The following is a 21061-nucleotide window of genomic DNA, read 5'->3' as shown; positions in this document are numbered from 1 at the left end:
TCCTGCGGGAGAGCTTTAGAGTCCCAAAGCGAGGCTCGGAGAACACAACCCAGACAGACATGGGAAAATGGGCAAGCTGTTCCGGTTAACCCTCAGGACTAGAGTACAGCATCTGTAGGGTTTGCTGGGGACACATAGGGGGTGACTGCAGGTCAGCTTGTACGTTGTTATATCTCACCTTCCCAGCCCAGGTGCAGGTGTAGAGCACTCTCAAACAGGCAGGGGTAGAACTAAGGAAAATGAACCCCTGAACCCTTCTCTTCCCTGCTATTTGAAGCAGAATTGTGAGATTATTATTTGTTTATTTAGCAGACGCCTTTATCCAAGGCAACTTACAGAGACTAGGGTGTGTGAACTATGCATCAGCTGCAGAGTCACTTATAACTACGTCTCACCCGAAAGACGGAACACAAGGAGGTTAAGTGACTTGCTCAGGGTCACACAATGAGTCAGTGGCTGAGGTGGGATTTGAACCGGGGACCTCCTTGTTACAAGCCCATTTCTTTAACCACTGGACCACACAGCCTCCTTATGCTCTGGCATCCAGACAGCACAAGAAGCCAGGGTGTTTCTGCTTCTCCCGCTCACACCACAGACACACCAGGAACACTTATCATTGCAGATGACCTGCCTGCACTTCAAGCTCCCTGTATATCTGGTGAGATCACCAGTAACCAGGATACACACTGTAAACACACATTCACACTGGAGACAGGAAGACATCCCAATGGAACATCGAACACAGGGAGTAAGAAGCAACATCCAAACACTAAAGGGAAGTCACCATGAGACACACATCTAGAAACAGCTGCATCATTGAATTGAGTCATATTTAAAAAAAACAGAAGTGCCTTCTCTCACTGGAAAACAGGAACCAATTTCTGTGAAATGAGCAGTCAGGACTCTGTTTATAATGATAGCTAGAATGAGGCACTGTGTTACTTTAAACACCCAAGAGAATATCGAACTGAAGCAGAAAGAGTGCTCTCTACAGCAGCGTTACCTGACTGTGTGTACTGAAGCAGGAAGAGTGCTCTCTACAGCAGCATTACCTGACTGTGTGTACTGAAGCAGGAAGAGTGCTCTCTACAGCAGCGTTACCTGACTGTGTGTACTGAAGCAGGAAGAGTGCTCTCTACAGCAGCGTTACCTGACTGTGTGTACTGAAGCAGGAAGAGTGCTCTCTACAGCAGTGTTACCTGACTGTGTGTACTGAAGCAGGAAGAGTGCTCTCTACAGCAGTGTTACCTGACTGTGTGTACTGAAGCAGGAAGAGTGCTCTCTACAGCAGCGTTACCTGACTGTGTGTACTGAAGCAGGAAGAGTGCTCTCTACAGCAGTGTGTATCTTGATTTGTCGAATTAAACTTTACTTTTAAGGTTTAATGTTTTCTAAAAATAAGCTAGAGTGCACAGCAGAGACTAGCATTGCAAACTGTAAAATAAAATCACACGGTACATTAACTATATGAATATGGTGTCACTTACTAGCAATGAGAGCCAGAGGTGACCCGTCTCCACGATGATGCACAGCAGCCTCCTCACTCTCCCGGTCCAGGCTCGGCTCAGTCAGTTCACAGGCGTCCTTTCCTCCAGTCTCCACACTCACATCTCCAGCACTTCCAGAAAGGCCAGCTGGATCACTAACCCTCCCCACAGAGGAGGTGCTCTCCTGGGCTAGGGCGGGATTACAGCTATTGGGAGCAGAGTCCTTATTCTCCGGACCCTGTTTTGATACTGTAGGTTCCAGAGCTGCTCCTTTATCAGACATGATGATATCTGCAGTCTGTCCCAGTTCTACAGAGGCTCCACCTGCAGGCTCTTTGTCGATGTGGGTACAGCTGGCAACAGGGGTTTCATCACAGCTCAAATGTCCATCAGTCAGCTCCCCTGCTTCTCTAGCCTCTGGTTCATAAGGCAAGGGCTCTCCAATTCCCTGGTCCGAGGAAGGAGCTTTATCACTGCCCACAGCTCTACTGCCATCACTTTCAATGGATGGAGCTTTATCACTGCCCACAGCTCCACTGCCATCACTTTCAAAGGGTGGAGCTTTATCACTGCCCACAGCTCCACTGCCATCACTTTCAAAGGGTGCAGCTTTATCACTGCCCACAGCTCCACTGCCATCACTTTCAAAGGGTGCAGCTTTATCACTGCCCACAGCTCCACTGCCATCACTTTCAAAGGGTGCAGCTTTATCACTGCCCACAGCTCTACTGCCATCACTTTCAATGGATGAAGCTTTATCACTGCCCACAGCTCCACTGCCATCACTTTCAATGGATGGAGCTTTATCACTGCCCACAGCTCCACTGCCATCACTTTCAAAGGGTGGAGCTTTATCACTGCCCATAGCTCCACTGCCATCACTTTCAATGGATGGAGCTTTATCACTGCCCACAGCTCCACTGCCATCACTTTCAACCACTGCTGCTGCTGCTTCGTCTGGTTCAGATACTTCAAGCCCCTCCCCTTCCTGGACCGCAGAAGAGGTGGCCAATGTAGCCTCACAGGTTTCACTGGTGGCTTCCTGTAGGGATTCTGCTTCCCAGTTGTGTTCGGGTCCATCCGGCTGTTCCCTGGGGATATCCTTCAGGGCGGCCGCTCGTTCACCTGGTCCTCCTTCCGGCAGCGTTGAACGTTCACCCTCCACCAGCACTCTGTTTGAAATGGAGGGAGATGGCGCTGGGGCCTCTGTGCCACTCTGCTCTAGCTCTGGCCCCTCAGACTCCTGGCCCTCACTGGTCAGCAACACTTCCTGGGTGCTTTGTTGTTTGTGGAGCTCCCTGCAATCAGACACCCCTTCTGACTCTGCAGGGGGAGGCTGCTGGCTTTGCATCAGTGTGCTGCACTCGCAGGATCCAGCAGCACTCTCTGGTTCACCATCTTTCCAGGTAGGCATCCCTTCACAGCGGTCTCCAGCATAGAGATCTGAACCCCTTTCGTTCACAGCACAATCGCAGGGCACGCCCTGCTCGATGTCAGTAGAAGATATGGACACAGTTACAATCCCTGGGTCCGATTCATGATCTGTTGTCTCCGAAGACGGTGGTGTCAATTCCCCATTTCTGTCCTCCTCTTTCAGGGGCAACATATTGTCCATAGGCTCTTGGCCCAGCAGTGGCAAACTTTCTACAACCGAGCAACCTATATGCGGCAACACCACTTCTTCCACACCAGGCAGCATGCACTCAGCTTTTTGCTTTCCATCAGGCACTTCTCCCACAGTCTGTGAACTGCATTCCTCTGACCCAGCCTCCAATGCTACTTCAACATCCTGAAACAAAGAGGAAGCAGCTTCTATAGGAGCGGGCTGCGGCTCTTCCGATATTACTGTGAGACGCTGGCCAAGTCCATCTGTCTGATCACTTAATCCCACTTCCAGAGGACTGTCCCGTGTATCAGCAGTGTCTGACGGCAGATCCTTTTCCTTCAGGCTGACCTGCTCATTGATTTCTGGTCCAAACTCTAATGAACTGCAACCCCCGGTGCCACGGTCATCCAGACCCTGGCTGTCACATTCCTTCGGACACTTCACCTCTGGAAGCACAGAAGTGTGGGAGGCTGAGCTGCCTGCCGAGTCTCTGCTCATGCTGTGGGCCTGGGAAGGACTTCCCAGCTCAGTCTCAGGGTTCACAAACAGGTTGCAGCTATTTGTGTCTCTTTCAGACACGGGCGTCTCATTGTTATTCACCTCACTAGCAGCAGAATCATTTTCTTTAGAATAATCCAACCCAGCTGTTTCCTCCTTTAGACCAGCACAGTGTGTCTCAGATTTACACTCCCCCTCTCCCTCTCCATCACCTGGACTGCTCACCACAACACATGAGCATGTGCCCTCCTGAGCACCGGCGAGCTCCTTCAGAGATTCTTTAATGACTGCCTCACTTTCCTTTTCTCCAAAAACAACAATCACGTCCCTTACATCCGCACAGTTGTCAGGCCCTTTCGGTTCAACCAGCATCTCCCCCTTCAGAGGGCCAGTGCTCACCTCGGCAGTGACTGACGTGTCTTTGTGATCCTGGGACTGTGTCTGCCCCATATCCCCGTCTGCAGAATCCCTCCCTTCTACACGTCCAGTTTTATCTGCGGTCTGGTCCTCAGTAGCGCTCTGCCCGGCTTGCTCCCCTTCCTGCTTGTCGTTGTCAGCCTTGCCTGGGCTCTCCTGTCCCGTACTGATTGCAGCTGGTGCAGTATCAGTTTCCTCCTGAAGTTTTCCACAGGGCAGCCCGCTGACAGACAGGCTCTCTGTATCAGCCTGGCCCTGCTCAGAGTCGCTTTTATATGCAGGGTTCCCAGAGGCTGCCACAGTAACAGTAGCAGCAGTCCCCACCTCCACCTCTTCCTCTCTCTCTGTGCTTATGTTGTTTTCACAGGGACACACCCTGTCCTCTGTATTGCCATTGTTCAGAGTAGAATCAGAGGCTTCAGGATTTTGTGCCGGATCTCTCCCCCTTTCACAGACGACTGCGCTGCTATCCTGCCTGGTTTCTTCACTGGCTTTCAGCTGCTCTGATTCCTGCCCATTCAGCACAGAGGGGTCCTGGGTCAAGTTTTCAGGAGGGGGCTGTTCAGTCACTGTTTCTGCAGGCCCACCGTGTGTATCACTGCACTCCCTGGCAGTGTTCAGAAATGGTGTTTGAGAAGGTGTGCCCTAGAAATAAAACAAACAAGCCATCAAAAAAGTAAAACATGAGATCTGCTCTTTCATAACCGGTTTAAAAAACACATTCACAAGAGCACTTTGTCTTTAAAAAAAAAAAAAAATCTTTTTAAAACAAACAAATAAAATGAAACTGATTGTCTTTCAGGACAAGATGCCAAAATTAAGGATTTTGACAACAAAGCAAAACAAACAGACAAACCATTCTTTCAATTGCTGTGACGCAACTCTGAATATATTATATTGCCAGGGAGGGGCGTTTACAAGTGCAAGCCAGAAGGACAGCATTTTTGCTGCTCTTTTATTAGCCTCTATTATTTTATTAGCCTGATTTCAACAGCATCCATTTCAATCAGATTGCTGGTTATTTTGCACGGTCGAAGATATTTAGATTGAAATACCTACACAACAGGGGGGAGACCTCAGGATATTCCTGTTTAATGTCATATGGCTGATCATGGTCATCACAGTCAGCAGGGTCTGACAGCCAGCACTCCGAGGGCACTGCACACTGCTGTAGAAAAGCTCCTATTCATTCACATTCACACCCATGCATCAGTGCAAGGGGACCTCGCGCCCAAGCTGTGGCGCTCACCTTCTCTTCCGAATGCCTCTGTATGAACCTGCGCAGCTCCTCGATGTGACGCTCCACGCTGCTGGGCTGGACCCCCGGCTTCGTGACCACGGTGAGCGTGTAGGTGTTGAGCCGGGGGTTGTGCTTCACCAGGCAGTCCCCAGAGAAGATCGTCCTTGACACGTCCACCCAGGGCTCCGGATCTGCACCCTCCTCCCTGAGACAAACGACAAAGACACACAGGTGAGAGCGCGACCGCTAGCAGACTGCGGCTTGGAACAATTTCACCTGCACCACCCTGTCCACTGTATATACCAAAGAATCGATTTCTATACTCACGCCCGTTTACAATGTTCCTTTTATTCCATATTAATATTTCGCATCCCCTGAATGAGGAGATTTAGTTGAAACAAACAGTGGATTTCAACACAATGAGAGTGGAGAATGCAGCCCTGCGAGTTTCCAGGTGTGTCAGACACCCTTGCTGTGGTCAATCAGCACACCCTGAAATGGAGTCAGTCTCTGCTCTCCAGCGCTTGTTTCTTATTTGAAGGTGTGTATTTAAACAGAACCTTTAGCTGTAGTAACAGCAAGCTCACTGGCAGTGCACCCCACCTTGTTTCCATACAGATTATCGGTTAGGAGTGTGGGTGGTGCTGTGGAAACAATCCTTTCTCAGGACACTGTTCCTACACAGCTAGTTCACAGCTCCAGCAGGATATCATGGAAACTGAACCAGGGCGAATGCACACTGAGCTCTCGGGCCAGCTCGTCTCAGGAGTCTGGGTCGCACGTGAGCCGAGCACGCAATGCAGTATATTCATTTAACAGGCATGGAAATGAGACTCCCATTGCACAGCAGTTTGATCCATTCCTGCTTTTACTATGATTTTAATAAGACACGCCTCCCACGTTAAGAAATGATTGTAAAGTAGGAACAACGCTTGAGATTTGAAAAGCAACAATGTCTAGCGGCTACTCACTGTGAGAAGAGCTGTTGCAGCTGGCTGTAGCCTCTATCGTGTGCCAGGCTGCCAGGGGTGGCGCCCTCTGTGTTGGGGAGGGAGAGTGCCGCTCTGCCTCCTGGCTGCTGCAGGAAGAACCACGCCAGCCTGTGCAGCCCTCGCCTGGCAGTGAAGTGCAGCAGAGTCTCCCGGGGGGGCAGCGCTGCAAGAGGAGGGAACAAGAGGGGCAGTCAGACACACAATCACAGAGGAGGGAATGGACAGGAGGGGGCAGTCACACACACAATCAATCACAGAGGAGAGAACAAGAGGGGCAGTCACACACAATCACAGAGGAGGGAATGGACAGGAGGGGGCAGTCAGACACACAATCACAGAGGAGGGAATGGACAGGAGGGGGCAGTCAAACACACAATCACAGAGGAGGGAATGGACAGGAGGGGGCAGTCACACACACACACACACACACACACAATCACAGAGGAGGGAATGGACAGGAGGGGGCAGTCACACACACAATCAATCACAGAGGAGAGAACAAGAGGGGCAGTCACACACAATCACAGAGGAGGGAATGGACAGGAGGGGGCAGTCACACACACACACACACACACACACACACACAGGAGAGAACGGACAGGAGGGGGCAGACACACACACACACACACACAATCACAGAGGAGAGAACGGACAGGAGGGGGCAGTCACACACACACACACACAACCACAGCAGTGTCCGGAACCTAAATAATATTAGTTCCATTTTATAGTGCTACTCTGAGAGATTCAGTTTATCGAATTGTCACCACTGAATCTATTCCATTTCGCAGTGTTACTCTGAGAGATTTTCCATCACACTGAACTCAGAATTTCCATCACACTGAACATCTTGTAACATTGAATAAATAAACAGCGGTTCATGGGAATGAAGCCTGTGGGATTGAAGTCTCGTTTCTGTACTTGGCAGTGTTGCTTCTTTACCCAGTGCCAGGGCAGTGCCAGGTAGCGTCTCACACGTTCCCCTCAGTGTCTGCAGGGCCAGGACAGGCGGTCATCTCCACATCACACACTGGAGCTGGATGCGATGTAGGTTAGGCCCTCAGCTCCAATCAACTCTGTTCCACCACTTCAATCATTCTAGCTCTAAACATCTCCGTCTCAAATTGTTTCATCGACTCTGTGTGCATTCGGGATGATCCCACCACATTCAGCAAAGTAGTATCATTATACAGCGTGGTACGTACAGCTAGAAGCAACACAAGCGGGCCCAGACCTCGTGGATAGACATTCAGTAGAACCCAGTAAAAAAAAAAAAAAATTTCACACGCCCAAGTTCCAGACCAGGGGTCATCCATATAAAGACATGATACTGGATGGACAAAAATGACTATGAAATATGAAACTGTTTTGAATACAACGTCAGAGTTTAGCTCTGCATATCAACATCAGACTGGAATTTCAACTTCAGGCCAGAAAGCCACATACATTATTCCCTAATTTAGTCACATTTTATTTTACAAAATTTCACAATCAATACCTCCCTCTTGCTCATAACTTGTTCAGAGTAAAATAAATAAATAATTTTTTTTTTTTTTTTTAAATAAATAAATAAATACACACATACACTTGATGAAACATATGACAACAAAGTAACTTTCGGTGTCTTCAACCAAGCAAAATAACCAAACCATTAAGCCTGGATCCATGTCAAACATTTGTTATTTAGTGTTTGAAGTTATGAATATAAAAACTGGCACATTAAAACAAAAACCACAAAGTAATCCCCAAAGACTTATCCAATTACACTGAAGCAATTAGCTTTGACTGCTAAAGCAGATAGCATTGTACTTGTAATGTTGTTGGCTTGCTCAGACTGCATTTACAGTATCAGATGCAATCATCATTCCAATGAAATTCCAAAAACAAGAAGGCTTAATGCCAAGGCTTAATGCAGTGATTAAGGGATGTCTGGGTCTGGTATCTGCATGGCATCCTTCGGTGCATTATTACAAAAATAAATCTTTTGAAAGCTGGATATACTGTCCCTTATATTTCCATGAGCAATAATATAACGATCCACTCTCTGGTGACTGAAATGCTGTAAAAATGACACATCATTGTCTGTATAATAACTAGCAAGCCCTCCCCTTGCCCGGTCCTCGTGTTCTGCAGTGTCCTGTACTGTGCCCTCCCCTTGCCCGGTCCTCATGTTCTGCAGTGTCCTGTACTGTGCCCTCCCCTTGCCCGGTCCTCATGTTCTGCAGTGTCCTGTACTGTGCCCTCCCCTTGCCCGGTCCTTATGTTCTGCAGTGTCCTGTACTGTGCCCTCCCCTTGCCCGGTTCTCATGTTCTGCAGTGTCCTGTACTGTGCCCTCCCCTTGCCCGGTCCTCATGTTCTGCAGTGTCCTGTACTGTGCCCTCCCCTTGCCCGGTCCTCATGTTCTGCAGTGTCCTGTACTGTGCCCTCCCCTTGCCCGGTCCTCATGTTCTGCAGTGTCCTGTACTGCACTGTGCCCTCCCCTTGCCCGGTCCTCATGGTCTACAGTGTCCTGTACTGTGCCCTCCCCTTGCCCGGTCCTCATGTTCTGCAGTGTCCTGTACTGTGCCCTCCCCTTGCCCGGTCCTCATGTTCTGCAGTGTCCTGTACTGTGCCCTCCCCTTGCCCGGTCCTCATGTTCTGTATTTAAGAGAGAGTGTGTATTTAAGAAAACAAAGAGGACCTTGAGCTGGTGCTGCTCACTTGTAAGTGTGGGGTTTGAAGTAGCTCAATGGTTACTACAGCTTTGAACCTTGCTGCAGTGACTTCTAACCTGCACAGGGATTACAAGGGCAGAACAAGCGAAGAGGAAAACCTGGGCTGTGTTTTCCTGAATCAGAGCCCTGTGACCTGTGTTAAGCTGATTCATTCACTGTAAGGAAACTGTGCCCTGTCCAGTCTCCACATTCATCATACAAAGCAATGAGCAATCAGTGCGGCTCCACTTCAACAAATCACTGCACTCCACATGGGCAATGTGCTGCTTCTGTGGCCAAACCAAAGTGAACTCTTAATTGGGGTGGGAATGTTTGTTTTAGTGTAGCCAACATTGCAATCTAGACCCGTAATGTAACGGTGATCGAACCGAGAGGAGAAGGGAAAAACAGCTCAACACTGAGCCAAAACAAACTGGGTGTCTGTGTTCCTTTAACATGTGCGCAAACTGGCAGTAGCAGGCCCCTTGAGATCCTGCCCCTGTAGCATCAAGAACTAGAAATCACTTGATGGGTCTCAGCCACAGAGCCCACAGATACTGCTATCAACAGGATTTAAACACTGCCACCTGGTGGAAAAAGGCAGAATTCAAATCGGAATTATCTGTAGAGACCAACAGGGTTAACGATGTCATGGCCACCTTTGCAGGGCATGAGTTACATACAAAGTTTCAAAACGGTTCAAATTAAAAGGAAAGGGTTAAGACAGACAGACAGACAGACAGACAATCCAGGCAATAAGTACCAGCTTGTACTCACCCTGACAAAAATGCCACACCGTGGGCTGCTTCTATTCTTGAAATTATTGAAAAGGGAGTCTAACCTCACCAACATTAAAAAAAATGCTAAAGAGGGCAGCCAAAATAAAATGTATATAGTAAATATTAAACCTTTTTGCCTTTTTACCCCCCATTGTTTAGCATTGTAGTGACCATTCCCTTTAGCAGTATCGCCAGTGTCCACTCACACGCAGATACACGCACACTCACCATGGTGGGCGCCCCCCTCTGGACCCAGCACACTCCAGCCCTCGGGCAGGGGCAGGTGTCGCAATGCCAGGGCCACGCTGTCGTCCAGCCTCTCTCGCTCCTCAGCAGGGATCTGGAACTCTTCCAGCAGCCTGGCTCTGTCCAGAGCGTCGGTGCAGCCCGCAGAGCTCACCAGGAACTGCGCCACGTCGAAGGCCACGTCCTGAACGAAGCGGAAGCCCTGCTCCGCCACGCAGCCCACAGGCCGGCCCGGAGTGGAGGAGCACAGGGTGATGGTCACCTCCTCGCAGCAGTCATGGGCTGCAGGGAGAGTGTGCAAGTAACATGGGTATAAAGAGATCTCAAAGTGTACAGGACGGAAATGCATGACAGTCAATTACAAAAAGCTCTTTTAAAATCATTGCACAGTGACTGTATAAACACACAGAGCACATGCAGAGGGGTTGCTTACATTTAGACGTTTTAATGGAAATATTTAGATTTAATATCAAAGAGCAGGTGAAAGTGCATGTTAACACCCTGCTGGCTGAGAGTACTGTCTTCCCTTTGAATCACTGCTGCTTGTTTTAGAGCAGCCTCCGGAAATTATACTATAAAACCTCTGGTAGCTAAGAAACAGGCATCACAGACACTAAACATCATGTCATCTCTGTTAATACTTAACATACCAGCACACAACTGACAGGTCTGGAGGAAGTGGTTTATTATTTAAAGACATTTTAAAAAGGTAGTGTTCTGCTTCAGCAAGGTCAGTAGATAATGGAACCATGTAAACACCCTAAGGTTGTGATGACACTGAACCAGGCGTTCCCTATTTAAAGAACAAAGTCCACAAGCAAGAGAACGAGTCGTGTTCACAACCACAGAGGCTGCAGGACTGGTCAGGGCAGCGGTTAGAGGAAATCCAATATATATGTGACAGCCAGGGACACTTAGCCTACAACTGAGTGATCCAAGCCAGACTGCAATGACCATCACTGGGGATGCCTGAGCCTTCGTTCCCTCAGCCCGTTCCAGGCGCTTTACCAGGTATGGGGCAGGCAGCTGAAGCAGTGCCTTATCCTTGCCCTGGATAGTAACCCCACTACAGGCTCATCTCGATTCACTCCTGTGTGAACGTTTGCCACACACTACAGTACCTTTCTCCAGTCTCCTGTTAGCCCTTAAGTAATAAATGAAATGGCTCACTGTGCAGGAGCTTTTGAAACACTCCCGTAGCTGAACACAGCTCAGGTATTGAAGCTGCTACAGCATTCCTGGACAGGAGAAAGCTCAGCATCAACGCTGTAGAGAAAACAGAACTACAGTGAAGACAATGAACTCCTGCAAGGTTTCCATTGCATCCCAAACAATCCCCACGTCATTCGGGCACTGCTACTTACTGCGATGCTTATACAGCACAGCTGTCTACTTTTCTGAACCTGGGGAATGTTCTGTGCAAACAAAGCAGAGGATACCAACACAAGGACATGTTGTGCTCCATTATGTGAATTCCAACAAGCTGTAAAGGATCTCGAAAGGGATTTCAAGACACTTGAGATTTTCCAAAGGAGCCCCAGACCATTGTTTGGAAAGCAGCGCTCCACTCACTGCCCCGTGTATAAAAATAGCAATGTTTTATTCCTGTTGATAAAGACAACTTAGCAACCTGAAATACTTTGCCAAAATGAGCGTCCGGGTTCACTGCAGTGGGATTCGAGAAGGAGACAGACCCTTCCGTGAACAATGATGGCCTGAGAGCAATACAAAAGCTCTCGTTTCTGTTTGTGTTCTATTCCTAATCAGGGCATTCAAGTGTTCCAGGCGGAACGCTGCATGTCCATGCAGTAAAAGCAGAGGCAGCTCATGGAAGAATAAATGAATCTGAGCTCTACAGCCTTCTCACTGAAATAACAACTTCTGTACTTTCCTTTGACTGACCCTGAACTCCAAGCAGCTTACTTATTAACACAAACAAAACAGGGATTGAACAGGCTCACGAATACAGGCAGCTTGTTTTAGGTTTTTTGTTTATTGAAGAACCCAATGATGAGTTAGGACCTGTACCAGATCTATTATACAGCATGAATGCTTCTTCCTCGCACTCAGCAGAGAAAGGACAGTCAGAGCCCCACAGTTTCTGTGACTCGCGTCACAATAAGGGCGGTGTGGACTGCACTGCCATGTAATTTACTCAGTAAAGGACCTGTAATAACTGGATGAGTCTGATGCAATAAAGCTTACCAGGACAGATGGCTTGGAGAGTGTCGGGGTTAACCCTGTGTGTGCTGGTGAGGTGCCTCTGAGCAGTGCCAGCGAACAGCAGGTAAAACTCCAAACCATCCTCGTCCTCAAAGTGATCTTCATCACACAGCTGCACCGTGAGGAGACATTCGCCCTGCAGGGAAGAACAGAGCAGGCAAGGGTCAGAGATGCAGGCTGGATCAGCTGAGATCGGGAGCAGCATGGTGTGTTTCCATCAGATTCCCAACCCACTTAAACCTTGTCTACACTAAAAGGTAAACCAGTTACTTTAGGTGTGAATTCCTAATTTACAAAATCACAGCGTGTTCTGCCCGATTGTCAATCTGACCAGGAGTATAATAAAACTAAAGCAATACAAAATACAGCCTGATGTGAACTGCAAGTTCAAAACGTTCCTGGATAACTGGGTGGCTTTATTTTTTAATCAGTCACTTCACATGAAGCAAACCAGAACTCGATGCATTGTAATCATGTAGCCTGCAAGGAAACAGATAAGACATAGGACAGCTATGTTTCCTGTGTTTGTCACACTTATTTATAGGTTATCTAAGAGTGGGGCCGCAACACAAATCTGTGCCTAAAATAATTGTTGCCTAATCAGATTGTGCAGGCCTAGAGAACCACCAGGTGCTGAGTCCTGTCAAAACTCCTGCCAAGAAACATCCCGTCTGGACTGAGACAGGGGCCAGGGCCCCTCTGAAAACAAACACGCCGCTCACAGAAACACGGACTTCACAAACGGCACACACGCCTTACTGCACATCACATGAGCACAGGATTCTCAATGACAAACTGACACAGCAGGGATGGAAATAAAACTCTTACTGCATAGCAGTGTCACCCATTCCAGGTTTTACTGCAAGCTTGATTAGCCACAGTGTACAGATAACAAGCTCAGGTGTGTCTTTTTAAACTCACAGTACACCCAGAAATTGATCAAACTGCCATGCAAGGACAGTCTTAAATCCACCTCTATTAACATGGTCACCACCTGTCCCTGCAGAGGCTCAAGACATAACTAGCAGCATTCATAAATTGTACAGTGGGCGACACAACATCCATGCAGTAGAGGTTTGATAAACCTCCAAACACACATGGAATCAAGAATTCTCAAATTCACGATTCACCAGATTCAGCTGAAAAGAAGAACTGAAATCTACAAAATGAGCAATAATAATAACATGGTGCAACCAGCACTGTATTTCACACAATACCACACTGCCCCACCTCCCAAGCACCACACCGCTGTACACAAGTTGCTGCAGACAGTCCAGGAGAGCCAGCCTTCTCCTGCAGTCAGGACATCATGCAAGGCTGGCTTTGCTCTCCCTGCAGGGCATGGTTACTGTACATCCAGTCTGCTAATAACAGAGCGCTGGTGTCCATGATCCTGAACAGGGCTGGTTCAGGAGATGTCACAGCTGTTGCCACGGACACAAAGCAGCTGTGCGTAGAAATGCTGAGAGTCTGGTACACGGCTAAGAGGGGCCGCTTCACTTGTTGCCACTTGCCAAACTGGTCAGCTTTACAGAACAAACAGCGCTGCTCTGCCATTGGCTGGTTTTCTCACACTAATCCCCTCAAGGTGAGGGGCACTCAGGTTTCCCAAATGGGAAGGTCAATGTGTCTCAAATCTACCTTAAAAGCTTCAACAGATCCAGCCCAAATGAATCGGTGCTAAATTTAGTTTTACAAAAGACAGCATCTGCCTGTCGCTCTCTATTAAATATCCAAAAAGACAACAGGTTTGTTTTTTGTTAAGTTTTGTTCTAAGAAATGAGCTCCTGGAGCTGTGAATTGTGCCAGTGGAGAGAAAGCTCAGATGCAGACAGACAGAGGTAATGGTGTGGAGCCTGCTCCTGAGCACAGAGCAGCTGCACTCACTCACTCGCTCACACAGCATGGCCAGATCTAAGGGCACACTGAAGAACCCCCACGCATGCGCACAGACACACACACACACACACACACACACACACACACACACACATCTAAGGGCACACTGAAGAACCCCCACACACGCACAAACACACACACACTGTGGATTGCACAATGGCAGTCTTGCAGATGTTCTCCAAAGGAAACTGCTCCACGTGCAGCAACGGAAATGAATCATTTTAGGGGGTTAAAGGTTCATATGAATTTATGACATGAATGAATATGAGCACCAGTTAACAGGGTGTTTGTCTAAAGTGCACAGTGGGGCGACTGGTGTCCAATGAATCCCTTGCTCTCTTCTTTGAGCCGTCATCTCTTACATACAATATGGAGTGAATGGCACAGTGCAGCCTGGAGAGGAGACCCACCCTCTGCCTCTCAATGAGGAGGAACTGAGGTATTGTAGTAGCTTTACCGCACTCACTGTAGCTTTCCTTGGCAGACTGGGACCCCTGACTAGAATACCGTGACAGAACTGGAACAATCAAGTGAAATGCAGAGACACGTTTGAAAATCTAGAGCGTCTGCAGGACTTCTGGACTGCTTGAGAAGGCATTGCAATGTCATAAAGAACATGGTGAAATCACATTGAAGAGGCAGTGGACTGCTTGAGAAGGCATTGCAATGTCATAAAGAACTTGGTGAAATCACACTGAAGAGGCAGTGGACTGCTTGCTGGCAGGTGCCGGTGGTTGTTTCCCAGTAAATTGGACTCTCTGAGCGATTGTTATTACTGGAGGCCCTGTACTGGAATTGCAGCACTCTGATCTGCAGCTCACACAGCACTGGCTGCTGAAACCAGGGAGACACCCCACCCCCTTCCCTCTTTCAAAAGGGTGCTGACACTTCATGTATCCAATAGCTGCTTGACTTGAAGCCTACTTCAATATTTCCACAAGCTTTCCACAAGGGGGGGAAAAAAAAAAAAAAATCACACTTATTTTTCTCTCTCACTACTTAACTTGGCACAAGCGAAGCCAACTCATGAGTGCAGCCCTGCAGTCTACACACGCACACGCACACGCACACGCACACGGTTCAAAAGCCATAAGCAATAGAACATGTAAAAATGCAGATTCTCATTTCCTCTTCCAACATATGTCAAGTCATAGAATCAGTCCTGTAAAACTTAGGCAAGCATCCTGTTTTAATACTCAACGATGCAGCAGACAGCCTAGTTGAGATGCCTACTCCTCTCATTCACTTCTATAGACAGGGTGGGACAGAGGTGCTGACAATGTGAAGCAGATTAAATACTGCAGTAGCAATGAAGGTTTAGCACAGGCAGAGTAGAATGACAAAACAGACAATAAAACAGCCAGGATACTTCACCTGCATGTTAAATCAGAGATGTGGTCTGAAGCTCAATGAGCCCTGATTAAATCAAATACAAGTTCCAGACTTTCATTTTAAAACTTTGGACCTCAGCTTCAAAAACCTTGAAAATCACTCCTGCATTTTCCATGCAGTATCCTGCTCTTGCTACAAATGATTAGGCCATCCCCTCCCTCCCTCGCTCCCCTCCATGTGTCCCTTGTGTAAATGTTCTCAGAAATGACCTTTGCTGTGGTGTTTTTCTAGAGGGGGAGGGTGTGTGTGTCTGCATTTCGCACTCACTAAAGGTGAGGACTGATACAGACTCGTTAATGTATTTCTGTCTTAGAGGCATGTTAGAGCAGCAGAGAGGGCCTCTATTTCAATGATTTGAACAGCCAGAGTCTTTATATCTATCGACCACTGGATCAACTCAATAAACCCTCAAAATACAATGACACAAATGCACATGACAAATTGTGATGATGACGACCTCAAACAATTCCATAACTCCCACATGACCCTCCACAGCCCTGGAGATAAGATTAAACACACACAGACACACACACACTGCCTCCTCTTGAATGGATGCAGCCAAGCCCAGCTCCTCAAAGAAGATAGAAGAGTGGGTGTGTGTAAATCACACAGCAGAACACCACGAAACACAGCCCTGTGTTTATGGTAACTTACTGCCGTGAATCTGTACAAGGATTGCCTACAGCGATGGTACCTCCCTCTCCTTCTCTGAATCAGGGCTCTGCCTTGCTAATGGCCATTTCCCAGTGGAGCAACACCATTTTTGTTTGTGCATGTTCTCAAATTACAACCGAATCTATCTCCTGAATATCTCCTTTGTCTTTGCCCAGTCTGTCTGAGATTACAACAGCTTCCTGTGCAACTTAAAGAACTGGAGAATCTGAATGGAATAAATGAGTGAAGGGAATTACTCCCTAATTCACTGGTCTGATGAGCTGATTAGCAAAGTCCTGTATAAACATGACATGACTGCAGCATCTCATGCTCCAAGTGTTCCCTAGACCTAGAAAACAGGAACCAGGTCAATATGTGCATGTCAAAAATCAACTAAAAGTACTGAAAATAAATAATGGATGTGAAAACTTTAGGTAGAAATTCAATGCACTTACATATAGAGGAGCTTGCTGTGGATTCAGTTTCATGACACTGGACACTGCAAAACAAAAAGGAAACAAACGATTAGAATTTATGAATATATAAAAAGTGTGCAGGAGATCAGACAGTTAGAAAGCGAACCAGCTAATCGTATTCCTCATATTGTAAACTTGCAGCCATACCCCCCCACCTTGCACTCTCCTCCCCAGAGCTGTGAGATACAGCATGCTGCATGTCTGCATAGGCCTGTGCTGTCCACTGTACTGCAACTCAAAACCCCAGGTCGTCATGGAAACAGGCGTTCACTTGACACGGGAAGGCTCATCTGTATTCTAACTGCAGATAGAAGTTCAAACACATCTCTATCATGGACACTGTTTTTTGAATGACGTCAGGGAGATTGATTAGAAAGCTGGTACCAAACGGTACCAGTGTAAAGCACAGGTTTCACAGACTCCTCCACAGAGTCATGTTACAGGCGACAGGAAGTGTAATGACAGGCCTGGCCTCACCTCCTCTTCAGAGAGGACTCCCCTTGTTCAGCAGCTCCAGGCAATGTTTAACTGGAGAAGTTACAAAACTTACAACAGAGATTTCCATTTACTGGCTAAAAATACTGCACCGTCTGACCTGCTCTTAAAATACACCAAGACGACAAGACAATAATAATTATTATCATCAACACTAATCGTCTCTTCACTGCCAATACAAGGGTACTGTCCAGACAGGATTCACTTTGCAGTCAAAATAAGGACTAGAAACTGAGGGCTTTAAGGAGAGCAGGCGTTGCAGGAGAGGATGTTTAAGGTAGTTAGTTTGGAAGCAAGGACGCTTCCTTCCACTATACTTTGTTACAAAAATACAACAAAGAAGCCAAAACAAAAAAAATAAACACAGGCCTCTGTGAACTACAAAAGTGCAAAGTGTAAAGACACAGTGACCCTGGAGTACTGTTCCTTCACTGGGAAATGCAAGCTGCAATCTCATGCTGACCATCAACACCTAGCCTCAAAATTTATTTGGACTGCATGGACTATTCCTGGGTTTAGGACATATATAACTGCATGAGCACGCATACATGTACATCCCATTATATAACTGCATGAGCACCCATGTACATGTACACCACTTTTTTAAATGCATGTGTACAAACAACTCTGTCCCGTGCATTCTTGCATTTGTAGTGTGAATATATAGTAGTTGCACTGATGAAGGCACTAGCCAATCGATTGAGTGTCTTTGAAGTTGACTGTATAGTTGTACATTTCCAGGAGGCTTGTGTATTATTGGAAGTGCACTGCTCCTGTGTTATTACATGCAGGGGAGTATTGTGTAGATTTGGCCTCCCTTGTTCTTGTGCACATGCCTGGTCACGATCATGGCAGCTGGGGTTAAGTAAATCAGGATCATGCAACTCTGAAGGGACTAGAGCCCGATGTGCCCACAGCAACACACTGAGCTGAACCAAATCCAACAAGCAACTTCACTAAACTCGCATTCAACAAGTACAGGTTACAAGAATACGCACAGGGTTGTTTATTCAGTTTCTGTTTTTTTTTTTTTTCTTGCCAGGACAGCTTGTCCACCTGTGGTTTTCAGAAGCACTGTTATAAATGCCGGCTGTCATCTACACATGTTGCTGTTGGGCTACTGACAAGGACCCCTTCCAAGACTGAGTACAGCAATTACAGACACACAAAATAAAATAAACCACAAGCTTCCCAAATCCTAGCACTGAACGATTAACTTCTGATGGATTTTCAACAGAACCTTTTATTTTAACAAGACATCCCAGACACAAACTACAGTGATGTGGCATTGGTTAGAAGAGAGCTTTCTACCTGCTTATTTCTCTATTACTGAGAACAGTCAATTGTAGTGTAGGGCATGCCTTGTTTGCTTGTATACCGCATTAAGATTTTTAATGTCATTTGCACATATTGGTACACACACAAGTAGTATTTCATGGTTAGCCAGACACCTGATGTGAGTAAAGCAGTTTGACCTTTCCGGACAATAAAAAGCTGCTGTAGATAACTTGGAGAGGACACAGGATTTTTCTTGGGTGGTCTGGCTTCATGCGGTGGTTTAATCACTGTTGAACCTGCAGAGCAAGGTGCATGCTGTGGACAGAGTGCTCTTTGAACAGGGCTGAGAGCAGAGCGAGGTGCATGCTGTGGACAGAGTGCTCTTTGAACAGGGCTGAGAGCAGAGCGAGGTGCATGCTGTGGACAGAGTGCTCTTTGAACAGGGCTGAGAGTTGACAGCCAGCTGCATCCTGTCAGGCACTTTGACCCAGCACAATACATCTGTGGAGGTTTATTTTAGAATGGCAGATAAAAGGGCAGGGAGACATTTCAGTTCTCCAAACCGAACACAAGCTCTACCCCTAACCCTAACCTACCTAGTCCTTCAATATTTCCAAGTATAAGCTTAAGTACAACAACACTGAAAAAGATGCAAGACATCTGTGAGCTTGCTACAGCATGACTGATACTGATAGATGCTCCTGTTGCTGCAACAGAAAGGGGTTATTGTTTATTCAGCATTCAGATTGAAACCAGATACACAGAAGGCAGGACCAGGGACAGAACAAAAACAATGACCAGCACATTTAAAATGAAGCAACAACCTGGTCATCTTAAGCTCAACAGGATGACGAGCTGCCCGGGGTCCTGGGTCTGAATAAAACCCCCTCTCTTCCAATGTTTAATAACAGTAAAACAAATCCATATCATACATTGCACCTAAAATTGTATGACTGAGTATGTGACGGTATCTATGCAAATCATCTTGGACATAAAGTGTTCATCTATAAAATCTGCACTCACTGATGCAAAGCGTGCAGAGTGTCTGATTCTTATGAATTTGCATCATATGCCATCAGTGCCATCCTTGCTGTCCATGGGGGGCATGTACTGCACCCCCTACTGTAGATGGGTTTCCAGTCTTTTGCCCCGACCCTGTAATTGCCAGCAGAGAGTTTCCATGCACGTAATGAAGTTGCATCCCACAGACAGCCCTTTGTCCAGAGGCTGCGGCGAGCAGCTCCCTGCGGCTCCAGTAACAGCTCTCACAGCTCATGCCATGTGAGGAGTCTGGACAAGGCACGTGGAAGGGGCTGTGATAATCAGGCCATGACGCTGGAGAAGAGGATGGAAGACACTAGTGTGCCCACCACCGGTCAAACCACCAGCTCTCCATGTGAAGAGCCAGTAGGGTTGAATGCTAAACTACCAGGGTTATTAAAAACAACTGTGCTCTCTGTGGCCATGTGTTGCTATAAATCTTTCCATTTATCTTCAGTGCTATTTCAGTATGTTTCAGCTCTTCATGCAAAGAGTCCGTCACTGGTTAACCGACAGGCCTGACTGTGAACAAACAGGAAGTGTGCAGGTTTGTGTTATCGCATTGCTGCAGCAGCAGAGGAAAGAGCACAATGGAACGTGCTAGTTAATGTACACACTTAGGGAAACTCGAAATAGAATATGCTGGGGTCCTGGTTCTGGTACAGTGGTTTTCAGTGATGACACAATTTCGAGGGGAAAGCCTTACATGGAATGTTTTTTCTGATAATTTAGTCATTTCTGAGAATTCCTGCTAAGAGGGCTGGGACTGGGGCAGCATGCGGACTCCTCCACAGCCAGACTGCCTGTCTATACTGTGCCTCCTATTACCGACACAGCACAGCACAGCACACACACCGTGTGGAATTATGAATGGAACGAGCACACTGCGACAGCAGCGCCATGCAGTCTTCAGCACATGTCCAAACTCTTTTCTCTGCTCTCCTTTTGGTCGGTTGGTTGTTTACAGCTCTTGGCCGTCTCTGCAGTAGAGCTGAAACTCTAAACGACCTGCATATTTGGTTGACTGAAAAACCCATAAACCTGACAAAGCCTTCGATTCCTAGTACAATCTCCTTGTTCTTTCCACAGGGTGCAGTCCCCATTCAAGTACTGTAACTCACAGCCCAGCACAGGGCTGGTACACACTGACCCGCTGAGTGCAATCAAAGCTCCTTACAGAGAACAGCAGGGACACACTGACCCGCTGAGTGCAATCAGAGCTCCTCTCTACAGAGAACAGCAGGGACACACTGACCCGCTGAGTGCAATCAGAGCTCCTCTCTACAGAGAACAGCAGGGACACACTGACCCGCTGAGTGCAATCAGAGCTCCTCTCTACAGAGAACAGCAGGGACACACTGACCCGCTGAGTGCAATCAGAGCTCCTCTCTACAGAGAACAGCAGGGACACACTGACCCGCTGAGTGCAATCAGAGCTCCTCTCTACAGAGAACAGCAGGGGCCCAGCCAGGCACTGGAACTCAATCACTCAATAGCAAGGCTGCACAGGGGGCCTGGGTGTCGCAGTGAAAACAAATTTCAGGACTCTGTAAACTTCTATGCTTAAATGCTACAAAACTGGGTGTGCAGGATCTCGGCTCTTACCCCCAAGCACTGCAATTGGCTCCTGTCCAGTAGCTGTAA

General features: G+C 47.4%; 1 protein-coding gene across 5 annotated transcripts in view; it reads right to left on the bottom strand.

Moving 5' to 3' along the window:
* Nucleotides 1-21061, bottom strand: part of LOC117429465 (A-kinase anchor protein 13-like) — a 77292-nt gene that overhangs the window by 42236 nt on the left and 13995 nt on the right. For all 5 annotated transcript variants that reach the window (XM_058999245.1, XM_058999241.1, XM_058999242.1 and 2 more), the window contains exons 2-7: nucleotides 16583-16626; nucleotides 12165-12318; nucleotides 9942-10241; nucleotides 6220-6403; nucleotides 5258-5453; nucleotides 1488-4653 (exon numbers count right to left, since the gene is read on the bottom strand). In XM_058999245.1, coding sequence (XP_058855228.1) covers nucleotides 1488-4653; nucleotides 5258-5453; nucleotides 6220-6403; nucleotides 9942-10241; nucleotides 12165-12318; nucleotides 16583-16615 — 4033 coding nt within the window. In that variant the 5' untranslated portion in view covers nucleotides 16616-16626. The remainder of the gene's footprint in view (nucleotides 1-1487; nucleotides 4654-5257; nucleotides 5454-6219; nucleotides 6404-9941; nucleotides 10242-12164; nucleotides 12319-16582; nucleotides 16627-21061) is intronic.

This window comes from Acipenser ruthenus, chromosome 24, assembly GCF_902713425.1.
Source record: "Acipenser ruthenus chromosome 24, fAciRut3.2 maternal haplotype, whole genome shotgun sequence".
NCBI lineage: Eukaryota > Metazoa > Chordata > Actinopteri > Acipenseriformes > Acipenseridae > Acipenser > Acipenser ruthenus.
The sequence above is the reverse complement of the archived record's forward strand: the minus strand, read 5'-3'. Positions and strand labels throughout refer to the sequence as shown.